Source organism: Salvelinus namaycush, chromosome 39, assembly GCF_016432855.1.
Source record: "Salvelinus namaycush isolate Seneca chromosome 39, SaNama_1.0, whole genome shotgun sequence".
In the NCBI taxonomy this organism is placed as follows: Eukaryota; Metazoa; Chordata; class Actinopteri; order Salmoniformes; family Salmonidae; genus Salvelinus; species Salvelinus namaycush.
The window spans coordinates 10,358,720-10,379,713 of NC_052345.1; the positions used below are offsets into that span (position 1 = coordinate 10,358,720).

At 39.7% G+C, this 20,994-nt stretch overlaps 1 protein-coding gene across 1 annotated transcript in view; it reads left to right on the forward strand.

Moving 5' to 3' along the window:
* LOC120032675 (VPS10 domain-containing receptor SorCS3-like) overlaps positions 1 to 15,471 on the forward strand; it is a 228,475-nt gene extending 213,004 nt beyond the window's left edge. The window contains exons 20-27 of the mRNA XM_038978873.1: positions 1,735 to 1,868; positions 2,585 to 2,708; positions 3,167 to 3,279; positions 11,233 to 11,364; positions 11,680 to 11,779; positions 13,423 to 13,528; positions 14,713 to 14,873; positions 15,413 to 15,471. Coding sequence (XP_038834801.1) covers positions 1,735 to 1,868; positions 2,585 to 2,708; positions 3,167 to 3,279; positions 11,233 to 11,364; positions 11,680 to 11,779; positions 13,423 to 13,528; positions 14,713 to 14,873; positions 15,413 to 15,471 — 929 coding nt within the window. The remainder of the gene's footprint in view (positions 1 to 1,734; positions 1,869 to 2,584; positions 2,709 to 3,166; positions 3,280 to 11,232; positions 11,365 to 11,679; positions 11,780 to 13,422; positions 13,529 to 14,712; positions 14,874 to 15,412) is intronic.
* Positions 15,472 to 20,994: the final 5,523 nt, after the last annotated feature.

A 20,994-nucleotide genomic window follows, 5' to 3' on the forward strand; every position in this document is an offset into this window, starting at 1 on the left:
AACTCCCGTACAGACTCTGGAGAGGCGAAGGTCGAGAGCCGTGCGTTCTTCAAAATAATACCCTGCCAAGCCGCACTGCTTCTTGACACACTGCTCGCTTAACCTGGAAGCCAGCCGCACCAATGTGTCGGAGGAAACAACGTCCACCTGGTGACCGCAGTCAGATTGCAGGCGCCCGGTCCGCCACAAGGAGTCTTTAGAGCGCGATGGGACAAGGATATCCCGGCCGGCCAAACCTTCCCCTAAACCGGACGACTCTGTGCCAATTGTGCACCGCCTCATGGGTCTCCCGGACCCGGCCGGCTGTGACAAAGCCTGTGATCAAACACGGGTCTGTAGGGACGCATCAAGCACTGTGATGCAGTGCCTCAGACCTCTGCACTCGGAAGGCTGTTTGGCACATTTTGAGGTAATTTACAAGGGAGAGAGAGTGCAGATGATGCTTTAAGCAATGTGCCAATCACGATGCCACCACATACTTCAAATTGAAATATTTTTAACAACCGACACAGTTTAGGGACCCTGACCAAATGACTCACATCACACACACACAACACACACACACGCACATCTGCATAGACACAAAATTAAAAGAGGGAGACACACAGATACGCACACTTTCTTTCTCTGTCACACACATCACAAACATACACAGACACTAACACAGACATACACTGCATGTGTTGGAAAGCTAGGATAAAGATTCGTCTCAGTTAAAAAGGATAACAGAAGCCCAGGTGGAGACGTACAAGCCTGAACGCCGAGTCACACCACTGTCAGCCGGAATATTACTGTTAAAATACCGTGTTATATCTCTCCGCTATAGGAACCTTCACCACTTAGATGACGTTAATGCCACGTACACCCACGTCAGCTCACATTACAGTCTCAGCATGGCAGACCACAGTATTACTCACAAGGTATCACGTCAAAAACATGATAACACCAATGTGTTTTAAGTCCAGAATAAATCCTGTTCTTCAACTAAATCCCATCAAAACTCAAAAACATGATAACACCTATGTGTTTTAAGTCGAGAATAAATCTTGTTCTTCAACTAAATTCCATCAAAACTGTAAAACATTATGACAGTTATGATAATTGTTGAGGAAGATTTCATTCACCTTCCCGTTTCAGCTAAAGTAGTCTTATTGAGAAGATCCCACACACTACCCCAGTGATAATGTTAGGGATACTGGCAAGCTCAGTGTGAGAGATCTTCTTTTCCCCAATTCTTCATTTAAGAAGGTTGCTATTTCTATTTTCCCACGCACCTGTAAAATTAATCTTCGGATGTGCCGGTGCTTTTCAGATTTAAACTAAAAAAATTAAAATATATTATGTCGATGTGCGAGTGCTTTTCCTATTTAAACAAAAAATCATCTAAAAATAATATTTCCATGTGCGAATGCTTTTCCTATTGTGAAATAGGCAGTCTCAAGCAATGTCCTTGTAATTACAATCATATATGGAGTCTGAATCATTCAATACTGAGTCTGAATCATCCAATACTGTGCCTGAATCATCCAATACGGAGTCTGAATCATCCAATACTCACTCTGAATCGTCCAATGCTGAGTCTGAATTCATCCAATACTGAGTCTGAATCATCCAATACTGAGTCTGAATCATCCAATACCGAGTCTGAATCATCCAATACCGAATATGAATCATCCAATACTGAATCTGAATCATCCAATACTGAATCTGAATCATCCTCTGTGTTTGTATCAGGTCCTGTGGAACATGTCCAGTTGCTGACTCCGTTTGTAGCCATCAAGAACAAGGAAGTAAACCTAACAGCAGTGGTGTGGCCCATCCACTCCAGGACCGTCACCTACTTCTGGTGGCTGGGGAACAGCACTGAGGTAAATTAGACTTAAAACACTGGGTGTACAGGGAAGAGGGCCTAGAACCGAGCCCTGTGGGACTCCAGTGTTGTGTATAGTATACAGTATATGTGGGTTACCAACTGTACAACATTAGAGGTAAATGGGCACTATTCAAAAGGGTCTTACCCTATAATGCCATATACTGTACATGTACTGCAGTTGTGGCTGGTGTCACTGTAACTAAATCGGAGGACAGGCTTATTGTAATGGCTAGAACGGAATCAATGGAACAGCATCGACCACATCAAAGACATGGTTTCCATTCCAGTTCAATTCCACTTCAGCCATTCCTATGAGCTGTCCTCCTTTCAGTAGCCTCCACTGATGTATATATGAGTTATACCTAATGTCTATGGTATTATGTACATTGACCTCTTCTATTAATGAAGACGACTGTGATAGAGGCGGAGCAGTCTCTGATCTTATATTTTGTTCAGACATCTTATTAGTATGTCATAAGTTATGACCTTAGCTGCATTGGTTCTAGGTATTATGGGGAGGATGTGTTTTGTAGGGTTTTATTCAAGTCAGAAGCTCCGACTACTCTAAGTGAGAAGTTGAAGGAGAAGTTGTTATCATCTGGAGTGGATTTCTTTCATGTTCTGGGGTTTTAGCTAAAGGTTTTAGGTGAAGGGATACTTACCGGATCAAAGTGTGATCATCCATTTTGTCCATGTTCCCTCTTCCTCCAGCCGCTGATCAGCTTAGACGGGAGCATCTCGTACACCTTCACCAGCGAGGGAATGAACACTGTTACGGTCCAAGTGTCTTCAGCCAACACCATACTGCAAGACACCAAGACCATAGCAGTCCAAGGTTCTCTCTCTCTCTCTCTCTCTCTCTCTCTCTCTCTCTCTCTCTCTCTCTCTCTCTCTCTCTCTCTCTCTGATCACCCTAATCAAATTATTCTACTTAATGTAATGTTCATTAGCACATCTAGCATGCATCTCACTTGGTATGCAACTTTTGACTGTACTTAACATTTGAATATGTCAGGATATATGCGAAAGGGGACATTTCCCCAATTATCTCAGAAATCACTTAGCAAGCAATCATCTCCCCTTGTCAAACCATGAGCACATGCATACTGTACCCACGCCAACATCTCTGTCAGATTTCCCACCCATCAGAAGGCAGTTAGAGGAGGGACACAACCAGAACGAATGACAGTGGGGAATGAGGAGGATACCTTGAAAATATTGCACCTAGATCAGGGGCTGAATTAACGGTCTGTTTCTGTTTCTCCCCTGGGTCTCTCTCTCTCTTTCTGACAGAGTTCTTCAAATCTCTGCTTTTATCTTTCTCCCCTAATCTGGACGAGTACAACCCTGACGTCCCCGAGTGGAGACAGGATGTGGGGAGAGTTATTAAGAAGGCTCTGCTCCAAGTAAGTGTGAATTCCTTCCTTCTCTCTTATTCTTCCTCTCTCTCGTCTCTTTCTATCCGCTGAGATGCTTCGGCGTTCGCCCTCGGGCTGTCCTGTGATTCGTTATCACACAGGTGCGAGAGACTCGGCTTCTTCTTCCCCCCTCGAGGCAGCTTGATGAGCACTAACAACTTATTTTCAGAAGTCGGAGCAATGAAATGCATTCTTCGGAATTAGCCTGGAATGAAGGAGATCTTAGGCATTACTGTGACATAGGATGTGCATAGTATCTGCGGAGGAGAGCTAGAGCTGATATGTCATAGTTAAGTGTGTTACTCTTCCACTTCGTGTGTTGGTTTAGGCCTATAGTTTGAGACTTGTGGTCTCTCTGTGTTTTCACCATCTCCACAGTTGATTTGATATGAGAGGCACCTCAGGCGAGCTAGGCTGAGAGCCAGTGGAGGGAGCTACTGTGATATGGGTCAAAGTGAGGCTTTTTGAGGGATAAAGTGCACTTTGTCACCTGGGAGCCACATAGTATGTTCATGGCAGTATAGTATAGCACCAGCCAATTGAATTGTATTGAACTGAGGGGCACACTCAGTTATAGACAGCTATAGATCTAGCTTGAGCTATTAATTGCTAGCCTCAATAGACTGTTACAGCACCTCTTTTCATACAAAACGTTTTGGAACCTACATACATTATACGGTATCTATTGAGTTTATGAACACTAGTTCATGTGTCATGTGCTCCTCCATATACAGTTTAATCCTATAAAACCATCCCTCCTTTCATCTCTTTCCCTTTCTCTAAAAGGAAATCATATTAAGGCCTATTCATCCATGTACTGCTAGAGTTGACATAGGGTTCATAGTCTAGATATTGTGCAACAACCGCCATACAAAGTGTTATTCGAATTTTTCTCTTCATTTCTTTTTTGATTTTCTGCGGTTCACGTTCAGTTCACCTTCAAGATGAAACATTTTCCATCGTGTCAATGTAAACATCTCCCCACAATAAAGCAAAGATCTCTGCAAAATCGCAATTAATGTCAGGGTCCATTAAACTGCAGTGTTGCCGTACTACAGTACAGCTCTATGGCTGACAATAGTGAGAGCAAGGCAGGGCTTTTGCTCCTAAGCTGATTTCAACCCACCGCCTAATAGAGGTTTGAATGGGGAGTTCAGTAATAGAGGCTATTTCAAGTTATTTTCCGAAGTCATTCCATCTCCGCTTTCTCCGGCTTCTTCTTTCCTCCCTCTGCGGAACAAGGAAGATGCCGAAAGCTCACTCTCAGGTTCCAGACAGTGACTGTCGGGAAATTCATATAATTTTGGATGTTTCGCGGAAGCCCCCCCTGGTGTCACCACCACTTGTTAATGCACCTCTCAGTGTGGTGCAAGAGGTTAACATGTCCTCTTTTTTCCCTAAGAGACTGCACTTCTTCTGGGCATCCCTTTCTCGCTCTTGCCCCCCCCCCCCCCCCCTTCAGTTCCTGGGTAACGACTGTAGTTTACTTCACAGAATAAAATGATAGTTATAGTTGAATCATCATAACCTATTTATAACAATATTGTTGGAATAATGCACTATGGAAGGAGTTATGAAGATAGAATAACCCAGTATTTTCAAGTTCACGACGAATGAAAAACAGAATCCACTTCATGGTGTGTTTACAATAGTAATTAATAATTGACCACTGTTTAATCTTATTTATTTAGATTTGCATACAGTAAGATTGGGAGGAAGCCTCTCCAAAAGCGTTTGCTGTTAATTAAAATATTAAAGCAACAAGATACAGTTCTGAAGAGCTGGTTTTCCAACCAAATTTGGGCTTGGACAAAGTTCCCTCCAAAACACTCACTCATTTGACTGTCTGACTCATCTACTCTCCTCCCTTAACGAAGATCAGATTTTTCACTCCAGCCAATGAGTTTGGGGGCACAAAATGCCAGCGCTACCCAAGTACACAGAGCCAGAAGTCTTTTTAGACTAATGAGTGATCGCAAAGAGAACAAATATGTGCTGAGTGTATTGATTTTTACAGAGGCTATTGCATCGTATCCCCTTCCCTCTCCCCTTCCCTCTACCATTCATTCTATACCTCTTTCCCCTCATTCCTTTGCTCTTTATTTGTCCACTACTTTGCTACTCAAATAGTGATTTTAAGGCTTGATAATTGATGTGCTTCAAGTGTATGTGACTTGCCGACTACGCCACTCCATTGTCCGCCGATAGCCCCATAGAGAACCTATAACAACATTAGTGGCTTTTAAAATGGACACTTATTGCTGGTTGGAACTCGTGCCTCGCTGGTAATCTAAAGTGGATAAAGGACATTCTAAAGAAAAATATTTAGTAGTAGCTATTTTGAAAGCATGGAAAAACAGTTGTTTGGCAAGATGTACTTTTACCATCAAGAAAAAAATACACTTTTGCGAAAACATGGAGGTTGAGATTGGATTGAAAAAAGTACAACACTTTATTTGTTAGGACACGGTCATAACCATGTCATAGTAGGTCACAACAGCTGAAACAACTTGTCATAAACTGTCATTATATGGTCATAACATTATCATGGCACATATATTTAGCCTGTTGTGACATATTGCATTATTTTATGGCTGGTTATGACACCTACATAAGAGTGTCAAAACCCACAAAACCTACCACACAGAGCAAACCATTCTATTACACCATAGCCTACTTGTAAACAGTAGGTTTATGTTATATTACATTTTCTAAAATGTACCATATTAAATTGCAAACACACATTGATGTCAGACATGTACCTACCCCAATCCTCTGTTGCTCATGACTGGCATGAATGCAGGAGCAGATTTCAGGAGCAGGACAAGACACCTTATTTGTGACTGATGACCAATATAAGGGCATGTACGTGATAGACCTATCTGGCTTATATGATTATGATGCTCATAATGCTTCTTGACAGTGTCATGAAGTGTATTAATCCAAGTAAAATAACACAGGATGTTCATAATGCTTCTTGACAGTGTCATAAAGTGTATTTTCATAGTACAAGTAAAGTGACACAGGATGGTCATAATGCTTCATGACAATGTGTATTTTTCCTAAGTTATTCAAAATTTGAGGAAAAAAATATATGACTGTAAAGAATTCATTACAACAACAACATCAAATGATTTAACTCTAAATGGTATTATTTATGTTAACCTCTTATGGCTGCAAGCCCGAGGTCGGTACACCTATGACAACATCCCCCACCCCCCCCACACTGATTAGCATCGCTAGCATAGCGTCACAATTAAATAGTAGCATCTAAATATCATTAAATCACAAGTCCAAGACACCAAATGAAAGATACAGATCTTGTGAATAAAGCCACCATTTCAGATTTTTAAAATGTTTTACAGGGAAGACAAAATATGTAAATCTATTAGCTAACCATGTTAGCAAAAGACACCATTTTTCTTTGTCCACCATTTTTTCTCAACACCAGTAGCTATCACCAATTCGGCTAAACTAAGATATTGATAGCCACTAACCAAGAAAAAACCTCATCAGATGACAGTCTGATAACATATTTATTGTATAGGATAGGTTTTGTTAGAAAAATTTGCATATTTCAGGTATAAATCCTAGTTTACAATTGCACCCACCATCACAAATCGACTAGAATAAATACACAGAGCAACGTGTATTACCAATTTACTCATCATAAAACATTTCTTAAAAATACACAGCACATAGCAATGGAAAGACACAGATCTTGTGAATTCAGACAATATTTCAGATGTTCTAAGTGTTTTACAGCGAAAACACAATAAATCGTTATATTAGCATACCACATATGCAAACGTTACCAGAGCATTGATTCAAGCCAAAGAGAGCGATAACGTAATCATCGCCAAAATATATTAATTTTTTCACTAACCTTCTCAGAATTCTTCCGATGACACTCCTGTAACATCATATTACAACATACATATAGAGTTTGTTCGAAAATGTGCATATTTAGCCACCAAAATCATGGTTAGACAATGACAAAAGTAGCCCAGCTGGTCAGAAAATGTTGTGCGCCATATTAGACAGTGATCTAGTCTTATACATAAATAATCATAAACGTGACTAAAAAAATATAGGGTGGACAGCGATTGATAGACAATTTAATTCTTAATACAATCGCTGAATTACATTTTTTAAATTATCCTTACTTTTCAATACAGGTTGCGCCAAGCGAAGCTACATCTAACAAAATGGCGGCATAAGCGATTAACATTTTTCGACAGAAACACGATTTATCATAATAAATTGTTCTTACTTTGAGCTGTTCTTCCATCAGAATCTTGGGCAAAGAATCCTTTATTGGGTCTAATCGTCTTTTGGTCGAAAGCTGTCCTCTTGCCATGTGGAAATGCCCACTGCGTTCGGCATGAACTGGAAACGTGCCCAGAGGTTCAAAGTGTCTCAGAAAGCAATGCCTCAAAATCGCACTAAACGGATATAAATTGCTATAAAACGGTTTAAATTAACTACCTTATGATGTTTTTAACACCTATAACGAGCAAAAACATGACCGGAGAAATATTACTGGCTAAACTAAAGCTTGGAAAAAGAGCAGGTCCGTGTCCACCTTGCATCAGGCGCAGCTGGAAAAGGGACACTACCTACACGTTGTGTTGTTTTATAGAGGCTCTGATTGCGCAATCGACTCCATTCAAAGCGTCACCACGTAATGACATCCAGGGGAAGACGTAAGCAGTGTTTGTATCCTCATAGCATTCACAGGGACCTTTAAACTGACTCCAGATCAGGGGCCAAGATGTCTGAAATCTGACTCCATGTCAGGGAAAGTGCTGTAGAATGAGTTCTGTTCCACTCAGAGACAAAATTTCAACGGCTATAGAAACTAGAGAGTGTTTTCTATCCAATAATAACAATAATATGCATATTGTACGAGCAAGAATTGAGTACGAGGCCGTTTGAAATGGGCACCTATTATCTGGCTACTCAATACTGCCCCTGCAGCCATAAAAAGTTAAATTTTTCCCTGCCAAGAAGCTTCATTTTTCCAAAGAGGGTGTTTGTCCTTCTCCTGCATTCATCCCAGTCATCAGTGAAAGAGCATTGGGCTAGGCACATGTTTGACATCAATGTGGGCACTATTACAATGGTAATAAAATGGACAATTTAAGAAATGTTATATAACATACTATTTACAAGTAGAATGGATTGGTTTGCCTTGTGTGGTAGGTTTTGTGGGCTTTAACACTGTCGTGTCTTTGCTATCATTAAATTGAAGACTTATAGTTTATATCAAAGATTTCTGTAATTAGGGATTACACATCAACTGATTAATAACGTAACTAATTAACTATGAATTTGGGGCACCAGGGAAACTGTTCAGATTACAAAGTTATAATTTCCCAATATAACCTTTCAGATATTTTCATATCTGATCAATAATCTTCTGATTAATGATTTATTTATTTTACCTCACGTTAGTCTCATTCCAAACGTCGTAAATTGTTGGTTATCTGCACAAACCCAGTCTTCACTATGAGTCATCCATACATCAATTGTCTTAAATCATTTATGTATTATTGACTAAGTAATTCACAGAAATGCATAAACAAACAAACAAACTTAAAATGGTTAAATGATAGGAGAAATATGCCCTAGTGGGCTGAACCGGCATGGCGGCTTGTTAGACAAAGGGAAAATTGGGGATCGACTAAGAAGTCACTACAGAGTTCATAACTATAACAATTGACATGCTAATCCTTTACACATGAACGCTCACTCATTCGGGAACAATTGCAATCAATATATATATTTACGCTCAGTGTGTCGTCTTGATCGCTGGAGAAAAGTTAGTTTCTGTTGGAGAGTTTCGTCTGTCTCTGTCTTGGTTATTGTGGACAGTTCAGAGTGACATTCGTTATAGAATGGATGTTTCGGCGGTTGTCGTTCTTCGCGTTCAATGATACCGAATTCCTAGCTGCAGACTAGTAGTCAATATCAAAGACTTGTTCTTATTCGTCTAAGAGTTTAACCACGTGGTATGGTTAACAGATTCAGCAATGGTACTCAACCTTCGTTCTCCTCCTAATGGAGAAAAAACATGGTCTAGTGATAATTTCTCAGAGTTGGGTTTTTATTAGGATTGCAGAAAGGGGCTGTCCCAGTATGTCTAACCCAACTGGGCTCAGGGGCGGGTCCTCGGATTTAGTTCAAATCAAAAGGAATTTGTATTTTTCTTCATTAAACAGTCCAAAATCATATTACACAATTATACAAACAGTATCATACTCACTCATTCATTTTATACAACAATTAGATGTAAACCTCATATCTGAGGTATTATATAAACAGCGGTATGGTAATGTAGCCACACAGTCTCCCATGAGTTTCCCAAGTTGTGACAAACGGACATGTTAAAACCTCTTTGGGATAGGCCACTTGTCCCACTTGTCCAATAGCCAGGGAAAATGCAGAGCACCAAATTCAAAAAAAATTATATAAAATCAAACTTTCATTAAATCACACATGTAAGGTACCAAATTAAAGCTACACTCATTGTGAATCCAGCCAACGTGTCATATTTCAAAAAGGCTTTTCGGCGAAAGCATAAGATGCTATTATCTGATGATAGCGCAACAGTAAACAAAGAGAGTGTAGCATATTTCAACCCTGCAGGCGCAACACAAAACACAGAAATAAAATATAAATCATGCCTTACCTTTGACGAGCTTCTTTTGTTGGCACTCCAATATGTCCCATAAACATCACAAATGGTCCTTTTGTTCGATTAATTCCGTCCATATATATCCAAAATGTCCATTTATTTGGCGCGTTTGATCCAGAACAAAAACAGCTTCCAATTTGCGCAACATCACTACAAAATATCTCAAAAAGTACCTCTAAACTTTGCCAAAACATTTCAAACTACTTTTGTAATACATCTTTAGGTATTTTTAAACGTTAATAATCGATCAAATTGAAGACGGGTCTATCTGTTTTCAATACAGGAGGACAACAAACTAACGCTACTTTTCTAGTCTTGCGCAACTCTCAAACAGTACACATAACGTTACACTGATTCCAGATGGCCATACTTCTTCATTGCACAAAGGAATAACCTCAACCAATTTCCAAAGACTGGTGACATCCAGTGGAAGCGGTAGGAACTGCAAACACGTTGATTAGAAATCTAGTATCCCAATGAAACCTCATTGAACAGACAGTGTCCTCTGGGTTTTGCCTGCTACATAAGTTCTGTTATACTCACAGACATGATTCAAACAGTTTTAGAAACTTCAGAGTGTTTTCCATCCAAATCTACTAATAATAAGCATATCTTATATTCTGGGGATGAGTAGAAAGAAGTTGAAATTGGGCACGCTATTTATCCAAAAGTGAAAATGCTGCCTCCTATCCTAGAGAAGTTAACACTTTTTTGGTTACTACATAATTCCATATGTGTTATTTCATAGTTTGGAGGTATTCACTATTGTTCTACAATGTACTGTATAAAATAGTAAAATAAAGAAAAACCCTTGAATGAGTCCAAACTTTTGACTGGTACTGTACAGTATGTCACAACACATCTAAATATATGTGTCATGGCAGTGTTATGACAATGTTATGACAGGTTATGTCAACTGTTATGACATATTATGACATGGTTATAACCGTGTCATAACGTGATATGATGCTAGGTGTCAAATAAAGTGTTACTGAAAAAGAAAGTAGAATTAATACTGACTTGTCATCTATTGGTGACATATTGTAGCATTGTTTACCTGGAGGTTGTATTGGTTATTAACACATTTTGGTCAAGCGCAAAGCTATTTTATTGTCACCTCCCTCTCCTTTGATTTCAAACATGTTAAATATGTATATAATCTAAGGGCAGTGTTTTGACTGTAGACTAAGAATACCATACAAGTATGAACTTATTGTAACAGTACTGTCCATTGTCAACAGGTGTCAGACTTTCCAGAGGATCAGCTGTTGGTTGCAGTGTTTCCAGGTGTGCCAACGGCCGCTGAGCTCTTCCTGTTACCACACAAGAACCAATCAGAGGGCAGGAAAAAGAGCGAGGAGGAGCTAGAGCAGGTATGGGATAGTTAGATTGGACACTGACATTTTGAGTGTTATTGTAATTCTGTCATGGCATGTATGACAAATTGTTTCCAATCCTTCACACCAATTCACACAACAGGATAAATGCATTGTCATGGCTGAAATGACACACACGCAGACATTAATTCTATTGCGCCGAGTCCGACAATTGAGACAACTGAACCAACGTGGTGGGCGTCGTGACGAAACAGCAAATACGATTTAATGATGCATTGTGTGTGAATTGAAAGAGCTGCAAAGTGTGACAATTGTTTGACTAAATGATGCTTCTTTCATTTCCTTCAACAGATCTCTGAGATACTTGCCAGTGCTCTGAACCAGAATCTGGTGGAGTTTGAACTAAAGCCAGGAGCTAGAGTCATCGTTTACATCACACAGCTAACTTTGGGTAAGGAAAGAAGTTAGTATCAAGATAATTACATAAATTAACTGTATGTACTTGCACGAGAAATCATTATTTTCTCTACATATAGTTTTTTTAGCTGTGTTTGTTTCTTTTTGTGATGTCATAAACGCAATATAATTTACCAGCGCTAACGTCTTCATATTTGTATAGCATAAACCAAACACATTATTTTTTGTTCTGGATTTAAAATGCCTTATATGTTTGTCACAATCTTTGGTGTATGAAGATTGGAGGAGGACATGAGAGGAAAGGGAGGATGGATTTTATTTGAAGTGGAACTCCTTGACACAATTGATACTTTATATCTGCCATCAAGACGACCCAAACATCTGTTCACTGTCTTTTACAGCCATCCAACCACAAAATGAGTGTTGCACTGAGTGTAATTATGTTGATTGTTTGGTCCTTGAGAAAAGGACAAAAAAAGAGAAGTTTGGTTAGAAATGCATGCAGAATTCAGAATCGCCTAAAAAGTAATCAACAACATTACACCAGTTTGAGTGTTGGCTCAAAATGAGACAAACAAATAACTACTCTTGGCTGAAATTAAAATGCTTTACCAGCGTCCACCCAAAAACAACACAAATCCTCTTTCACATTGGAAAAGATTCTCAGTTGAGAGTATTGAATGGATACAGAGCAGTAGTCCAGCTTTCTACTACAGTATGTACTCATACAACACCACACTTACTACAGCAGCTGGGTCCACATGGAAGAGTTGAGGGTTAAAGTTGGAAGTGCCCTTACGGAAAAACCACATGATTTCACATGTGGAAAATCACATCATTTCACATAAAATGTAACTTTTTGGAACTCTTCACATGTTTTTTTTCTGTATGGGTGGGGGTGGTGGTTGGAAAGGGGATTGCCAGGTTTGACAGGTCTAATAGTACATATTTTGAAGGTTCTATTAGCCACGTAATCCCAGTGAGAACACATAGCCTTGAGCTGGCCGTCTGTGGCTTAAAGGGCTAGGTATACACAAGCAGGTCTGCGGGTGCTGGACCGTAAAGTGTGTGTGTGTGTGTGTGTGTGTGTGTTTGTGTGTCAAGGGTGTGTAATACCACAGAGAGAGGTGTTAAATAGTATAATCAGCACCACATACCTCCAGTTTATTCCACAGTAAATGTTGCACTTTATTTGTGACAGTTATCGATGTAAAAGGCTTGATTTAACCATAATTTAGCATTTACCTCTGAATATAAATGTTGCTACTGTATGCTTGTTTAAGACAGATGGCTTTTAGTTGGAGAAAAGGCAACCATTAAGAAATAGTAATTACACGCTATCACAGCCTTTTAAATTTGGGATATTAAAAATGCACTATCATTGCCTTGGATCGACCCATAATACATAGCCAGATTTATTTACTTGAATCAACAAATTGATTCAAGTAAAGCATATGCATTGACTGTATGTAGCCCTACTGTAGCAGACTATTATGATGCAAAATATGCATCTCAACTGTACTCCATGGTTGTTATTAGTGACACAATATTATACAGCATAGGATCAATATTGGCAATGAAGCAAGAACATCTCCAAGGCATTCCCAGATTAGCCTTTATTGTGTTGCTCTGTTCTTGTTATGTTTAACGTTTGTCTTCCTCTACTCTCTTTTACAGCACCCTTGGTGGATTCCAGCCCGAGACACAGCAGTTCAGCCATGCTGATGCTCCTATCAGTAGTATTCCTGGGTTTAGCAGTGTTTCTCATCTACAAATTCAAGAGGTATGTACTGTACTGCATGTTTATATCCTTGAACACTATATCGCAGCACTGCTCGAATAAACCTGCTATCATCATTCATAATGCATATTATAATGATATGCTAGATTGGTAGGGCCTGCATCATTAATGAGCTAAAGACGTTCCTTTGAAGTAACTTTTAGTCCTTTATACTGAAGATGTAGTAAACAAATTTAGAGTGATTTGGATGCATGAGGCACGTGTGTGAATCAGTGATGTTATGTTAAGAAAACTATCATTTAATTGCTTAAAATGCTGTTGACATACTTTGGCTGTTAGAAGCTGAATTATTAAAATTATTCTCATGGAAAAGTCTGCTGAAAACGCATCAATTATGGATATGGAATTAATCTAAAGAAGAAACCGATTTATTGAAATGTCACACACGACAAAGCAAAACAATTAAGTAACAAAATTACTTGTAATTTGAAATAAATTGAAGTAAGAGTGGATGAAACAAATGTCTAATCATAAATAGAAATGGGAAAAGATTTTTCTGAGATTATGCAAAATGTACACTACCGTTCAAAAGTTTGGGGTCACATAGAAATGTTCTCAACTAGTCTAAAGAAGGACAGTTTTAGTGCTTCTTTAATCAGAACAACAGTTCTCAGCTGTGATAACATAATTGCCAAAGGGTTTTCTAATGATCATTTAGCCTTTTAAAATGATCAACTTGGATTAGCTAACACAACGTGCCATTGGAACACAGGAGTGATAGTTGCTGATAATGGGCCTCTGTACGCCCATGTCAGCCGTTTCCAGCTACAACAGTCATTTACAACATTAACAATGTCTACACTGTATTTCTGATCAATTTGATGTTATTTTAATGGACCAAAATGTTGCTTTTCTTTCAAAAACAAGGACATTTCTAAGTGACCCCAAACTTTTGAACGGTAGTGTATATATTAGGATTACAGTCTTATATCACTACATTGATGTCATATGGGGATTTAATTATGTATAGATTAAGATTTTCTTAGTTATATATCTAGTGGCTTCATGATAATAGGGAGATTAATATAGTTTTGTCAACATACCAACTCTGAACAAAAAGTGTAACATACATCTTTGAGAAATGTTGCCAAAAGGACGGATCATCGTTGAATAGTCATTCCCTATTTTAACATGGCTATTGTCTGTCTACATTTACCAATCTGCAGAAAAATCCCCTGGATTAACATCTACGCGGAGGTGAACCAGGAGAAAGAGCAGGAGATGATCGGTTCGGTCAGCCAGAGCGACAGCACGCCTAAGATCACCCTCAGTGAGTTCTCTACGGCCAAAGAAGTCATGGAGAAGGAGATGGACGCCAGAGTTAAACGTAAGATACATACATAGTCTGATAAATCATTTTTTTAATAGCAAGTTGCTAATTTGGTAACTATGAACTTCCAACAATATTACACATACTTTGTCCAAATTCATTATATTGGACTAGAACACATATGGGTCATATCTCCTTGTATAACAATGTTGACTTTTGACCTGCAGTGTATACACTACATAGTGGTTATAAAGTATACATTGTTTCTTTAACTGGTAGGAAAAAGGAGGAGTAGTGTATCTTTAAAAGAAAACTAGGGATCAAACGAAGCAACATTCCGCAATATTAAGCTGATCGACCCCTTAAACCTTTTTTAAATAAAAAGGAAACAAACGAACCAATGGGTAGGCCACTAATGTCCCACGTATGAAACAACAGCTTAGGAGCTTTTGATAAGACACTGTAATGAAACCCCAGTAATTAACAGGCAGTATCAGTGTCAAAGTAGGTATTTGTTTCACAGACATCAAAGCCTCTACTACCAGTGGACTAACCTATGTTGTTCTTATGTGTGTTTTCTTCTCTCTCTACCACAGGGCGAATTGGAAATGCCTGCGAGAGCACAAGGGAGATTCCAAACTGTACTAGCGTGTAAAGCCGAGGAAGGAATGCAACAAATGTGTACAGACAAAGTATTGCCATTTTGAGGGTTCTCTCTTTTTTGTTTTCTTTTGTAATTTCTCAAACACAACCCCAATGTTAATAGTTTTCTAAGGGCCTGATTTATACTGATGTGCATGGGTGTCTTGCTTGATAGCATCTATGCGGCGAATCTGAAATCCACTCAACGAGACAAGTTTCAATTACAAGTATGAGCTTCTTAGGCCTACTGTTACACAATTTGGATTACAAAGAAATGTTACATTTTCAGCCCGTAATTGTCTTATTTCATGGAATTTTATCAAAGCCTTTATCGAAACCTACGAAGAGAGTTATGTACATTTCTTAATGTTTTCCTTTTCATGAGGTATAAGCGTTTTTGTCTGTATGGGCCATCATGTCTAGGTCTCCGATCTAACGGAATATTAATGAAAACTTACCATATTATCTTTAGATATCAGTTATCGCTCTGTATATACTATATGTATGTTCACTTTTCACACGCTTCAAGTAAAAGTACAATGCGAACACGAACACAGGAGATCTAGTCATGGCCTGTTATCAGTTCTTAAAAGTGTGTTAAAAACAAGATGTTACTTATAGAAAGAGTCCAACTTTGTTTTTAATGAGGTCCTTGACTTGTGCATGTTATTATTAATGACAGATGTATGTGTTGTAGATAAGCAAGTGTTGTAAATAGTTATTTTCTATTAATTAAAAGAGCTCAGTCACTTTTACATACAGTATATATACAGACTCGCATATTCTTCATTTAGTTAATTTATGGCTATACAATGTATCTGTCTTGTACAAAGAGTTTAACTGTTAAGATGGGCATCATTTTTTAAATATCAAACCAGGTTTACACAACGCCACCCCTGCTTGAAATGAAATAAAACACATCATTGGTGGTAATTTTTACCTGCATCTCAACGGTTAAACTCCTTGTAACAGACTACATTTGCCATAAACATGTAACGAGAAAAGTGGAATCAACCATTTATCATCCGTGGATATCATTTTTGTCTGACTCATCAAGATGATCCCACATTGTTGTAGATGCCAATTGTTATTACTGATGAGTATACTGTACAAGGCCCATCAGCATGACAAGGACAAGTATCTTGGGGGTATTTTGCAGTGATATAGTGTAACAAGTCCTTTGCTGGCATCTATTCATAGAGTGCTCTATCTCTGTAAAGCATATCAACTCTCATAGAGTTTCATGGTAATCTCCTCAAACATTATCTCTCAAACAATATCTCCATACAAGAAGGGAACAAAACAACTTTGTGTTGACTTTCCACTCATCTGACAAGGTGTCTGGAGTAAAAACTACACAAGTCCCTGATTTTAAAACCACCATCCCATCCGTTTGAGTCTCATCAAATTATCCCACTATCAACACATTTCATCAGCTTCATTTAGAAGTTAGAAACCAACTGTTGAGTCAAGTTCCACCTTTGAACGGTTGAATTCCCTAACGTGGTGAAATACACACAATAGTGTACATTCTAGCTAGTAGCTAGTTTCCTCCACTACACTGCTGTGCAATGCAGTCCTCCGAAAGCTGTCATCAGCAGGATAAGGAGCAGGAGCTCCAGTCAGCCAGTCAGCGGCTTGAAGGCACGGACAGGTCCCCTGGCAGCAGGTGTAGCCAGTCTGGCGGTGCGCGGAGATGGATGGATGGTTAAGCACCGAATGCACCATGCCGAGCTATCCAACAATGCCGTGCCTAGATTCGGCACATGACGACACACAGGAGAGTGAGAGGGGGGAATGGCGGGAATGTTTAGAGAATGTTGCAGAAGGAAAGTGTTTTCCATGATCGTGTACATAAGTGTGTTCAGTAGTAGAGGAAAGAGGTGGAGCTTCTGTATCTGTAGTCCCTTGTTACATTGTAACGAGAGTGGAGTTACATTTTAATAGGAGTGTTATAGCAGTTGTCAAAGCAAGTTGTTGCAGTAGGGACAATCTAACGTTGTTATGATGCATGGAACTCTATCCACAGAGGCATTCTTCCTGACATGACAGAACAAAGCAACACTTTGTTTTGTTAAACAATAATTGCATCATCCTCACTCATCTGACTGTCCTTATTTTGTTTGTTGTTGACAACTCATTCTGATGTTCTTAATGTCACGCCGGCTTTGTTCAAATACTTATTAAAAAGAAACAAGATTAACGTAGTGACAGATAACGGGAACATTACATTGTTTTTTCTTTGTGTCGTCTCTGCCACCACCAGTTCCTAAGGTGACTCCTCCACTGGCAGACTAGGCTGAACTAGCTGAGCTAAAAGGTCACTGAGTTCATCCACGTTAATAATTCCTTTTATTTCTCCTGAATTTCTTCAGAAGACATTCCTTCGACATGTAAGGCCATTATAGCGGTGGATTACAACTATTCATCCCATGAGCCTCGAAGCTCCTTTTGCCCTATGAGTGGGAAACACGCGTTGGCATTTCCGCCTTGGTCGTTGATCATTCAACAGTGCTAAGTTCTTCAGACATCCTTCAGAGGCAATTTTTTAAAATATATTTTTCTGTACTGCTGCAGGTTTGTAAGGAAAGTAATTGGGTTTTTGTTACATTTGTTACAGTTTGTGTGCTTATTTATTGGTGTAGATCATTTATTCTGCAACGTTCGTTTGAAAAGTTTTCTCTGGTGTTTGTTGCTTTACATCAGATTCCATTGAGCTGGTTTGATTAGTTTTTGGTACAAATGTTGAACACCTATTATAGGATTATCTCTGAAATCTGAAAGGGAATCAAGATTGTGGGAAAGGGAAATTAAGAAACCTTAGTGTACATAGATGCAGTAATGAGGTCAGTGGAACTCGACCAAATTAATGGACATGCCATGGAAACGCGTGGGGGAAAGATGGCATGGGGAAATGTCCTGAAACTCCTCATTGACCCCCAGCAAAATGTGGCTACACTTAGGCTATTGTTTATATGTGTATTTCACACTATGTAGAGGTAGAAATCGGAGTGTAATGCTTGTATGGATGTCATTGTGACCAATCAACTGCATTACAGTTAAAAACGACTTTGACTACCACCACAGAGTTCTGTATGCTAGCTATGCTACCAGCTTATACGAACAGGAGTTAGCATTTAGCAGTCACTTCTTCAAACCTGATATGGGAAAACTTCTAAAATGTTATGCACACTTTAGTAACCACTTAGTGGGTCTGTTACAATACATCAATCATGATGGATTTGACAGCTCTCCACTTTGTTAGATCAGATTTGTTGAATGTGCGCCAATCCCCACGGTCTGCGTTCCATTGACCTCTTTACCACATGTATTATGATTCTAAGGGCAGACCATTGTAATACTCTTCATTGCACAAATCCTACAAATGCATGCATCATCAGTACTGTTCTGTTTCATCTTAATTTCAATATTTCTACTGTAAAGAAAATGTCATTTTGAAATTGTTTCAAATAAATGTATTTTTCTACATCAACGCATTTCTCTCTGTGTAATGGAATTCTTAAAACTCTGAGAAGGGTAATAGGAGGTGATTTGCACTGCATATTAAACTGACTTTCTTATCGCTATATCCCACACGTTACTGTGTGTGTGTTTGTGTGTGTCTGCATTCTTGTTTCGAACCTCTGTTTATCTCTCTCTCTATGAAAAGCCAACTGACATTTACTTCTACGGTGCTGAGCGGTTGCACCCTCTATAACCACTGTTTATATTATTTGACCCTGCTGGTCATCTATGAACATTTGAACAGCTTGAAGAATGAGACAATACTGTGCAGCTGTATTCATCGACCTGGCCAAGGCTTTCGATTCTGTCAATCACCACATTCTTATCAGCAGACTCAACAGCCTTGGTTTCTCAAATGACTGCCTCACCTGGTTCACCAACTACTTCTCAGATAGAGTTCAGTGTGTCAAATCGGAGGGCCTGTTGTCCGTACCTCTAGTAGTCTCTATGGGGGTGCCTCGGGGTTCAATTCTCGGGCCGACTCTTTTCTCTGTATACATCAATGATGTCGCTCTTATGTTGGTGATTCTCTGATCCACCTCTACGCAGACGACACGCTTCTGTATACTTCTGGCCCTTCTTTGGACACTGTGTTAAATAACCTCCAGACGAGCTTCAATGCCATACAACTCTCCTTCCGAGGCCTCCAACTGCTCTTAAATGCAAGTAAAACCAAATGCATGCTCTTCAACCGATCGCTGGCCGCACCTGCACGCCCGTCCAGCATCACTACTCTGGACGGTTCTGACTTAGAATATGTGGACAACTACAAATACCTAGGTGTCTGGTTAGACTGTAAACTCTCCTTCCAGACTCACATCAAGCATCTCCAATCCAAAATTAAATCTAGAATCGGCTTCCTATTTTGCAACAAAGCATCCTTTCCAGCAACTCATGCTGCCAAACATACCCTTGTAAAACTGACTATCTTGCCGATCCTTGACTTCGGCGATGTCATTTACAAAATAGCCTCCAACACTCTACTCAGCAAATTGAATGCAGTCTATCACAGTGCTGTCACACCCTGACCTTAGAGAGACTTTTTATGTCTCTATTTGGTTTGGTCAGGGTGTGATTTGGGGTGGGCATTCTATGTTCTGTTTTCTAGGTTTGTGTGTTTCTATGTTTTGGCCGGGTATGGTTCTCAATCAGGGACAGCTGTCCATCGTTGTCTCTGATTGGGAATCATACTTAGGCAGCCTTTGTCCCTTGTGTCATTGTGGGAAGTTAACTTTGTTAGAGGCTTCATAGCCCTGTTAAGCTTCACGGTCATTTTGTATTGTTTATTGTTTTGTTGGCGACATTCAAATAAAAAGGAATATGTACGCTCACCACGCTGCACCTTGGTCCACTTCTTTCAACGGCCGTGACAAGTGCCATCCGTTTTGTCACCAAAGCCCCATATACTACCCACCACTGTGACCTGTATGCTCTCGTTGGCTGGCCCTCGCATCATATTCGTTGCCAAACCCACTGGCTCCAGGTCATCTATAAGTCTTTGCTAGGTAAAGCCCCGCCTTATCTCATCTCACTGGTCACTATAGCAGCACCCACCCATAGCACACGCTCCAGCAGGTGTATTTCACTGGTCACCCCAAAAGCCTATTCCTCCTTTGGCCACCTTTCCTTCCAGTTCTCTGCTGCCAATGACTGGAACGAATTGCAAAAATCACTGAAGCTGGAGACTGATATCGCTGTAGCGGCTTTCTTCCTGGGATGAAGGAGAGGACCAAAATGCAGCGCAGTTAGTGTTCAACATGTTTAATCAGACGATAAACGGTGAACATTAACAAATAACAAAATAACAAAACGTGAAAGCCGAGACAGTCCTATCTGGTGCAGAACACAAACACAGAGACAGGAAACAGACTAACTAGACACACAACATAGAATTCCCACCCAGCTCACGTCCTGACCAACACTAAACAAGCAAAACACATAAGAACTCTGGTCAGGACGTTACAGTACCCCCCCCCCCCTGAGGTGCGGACTCCGAACGCACCCCTAAAAC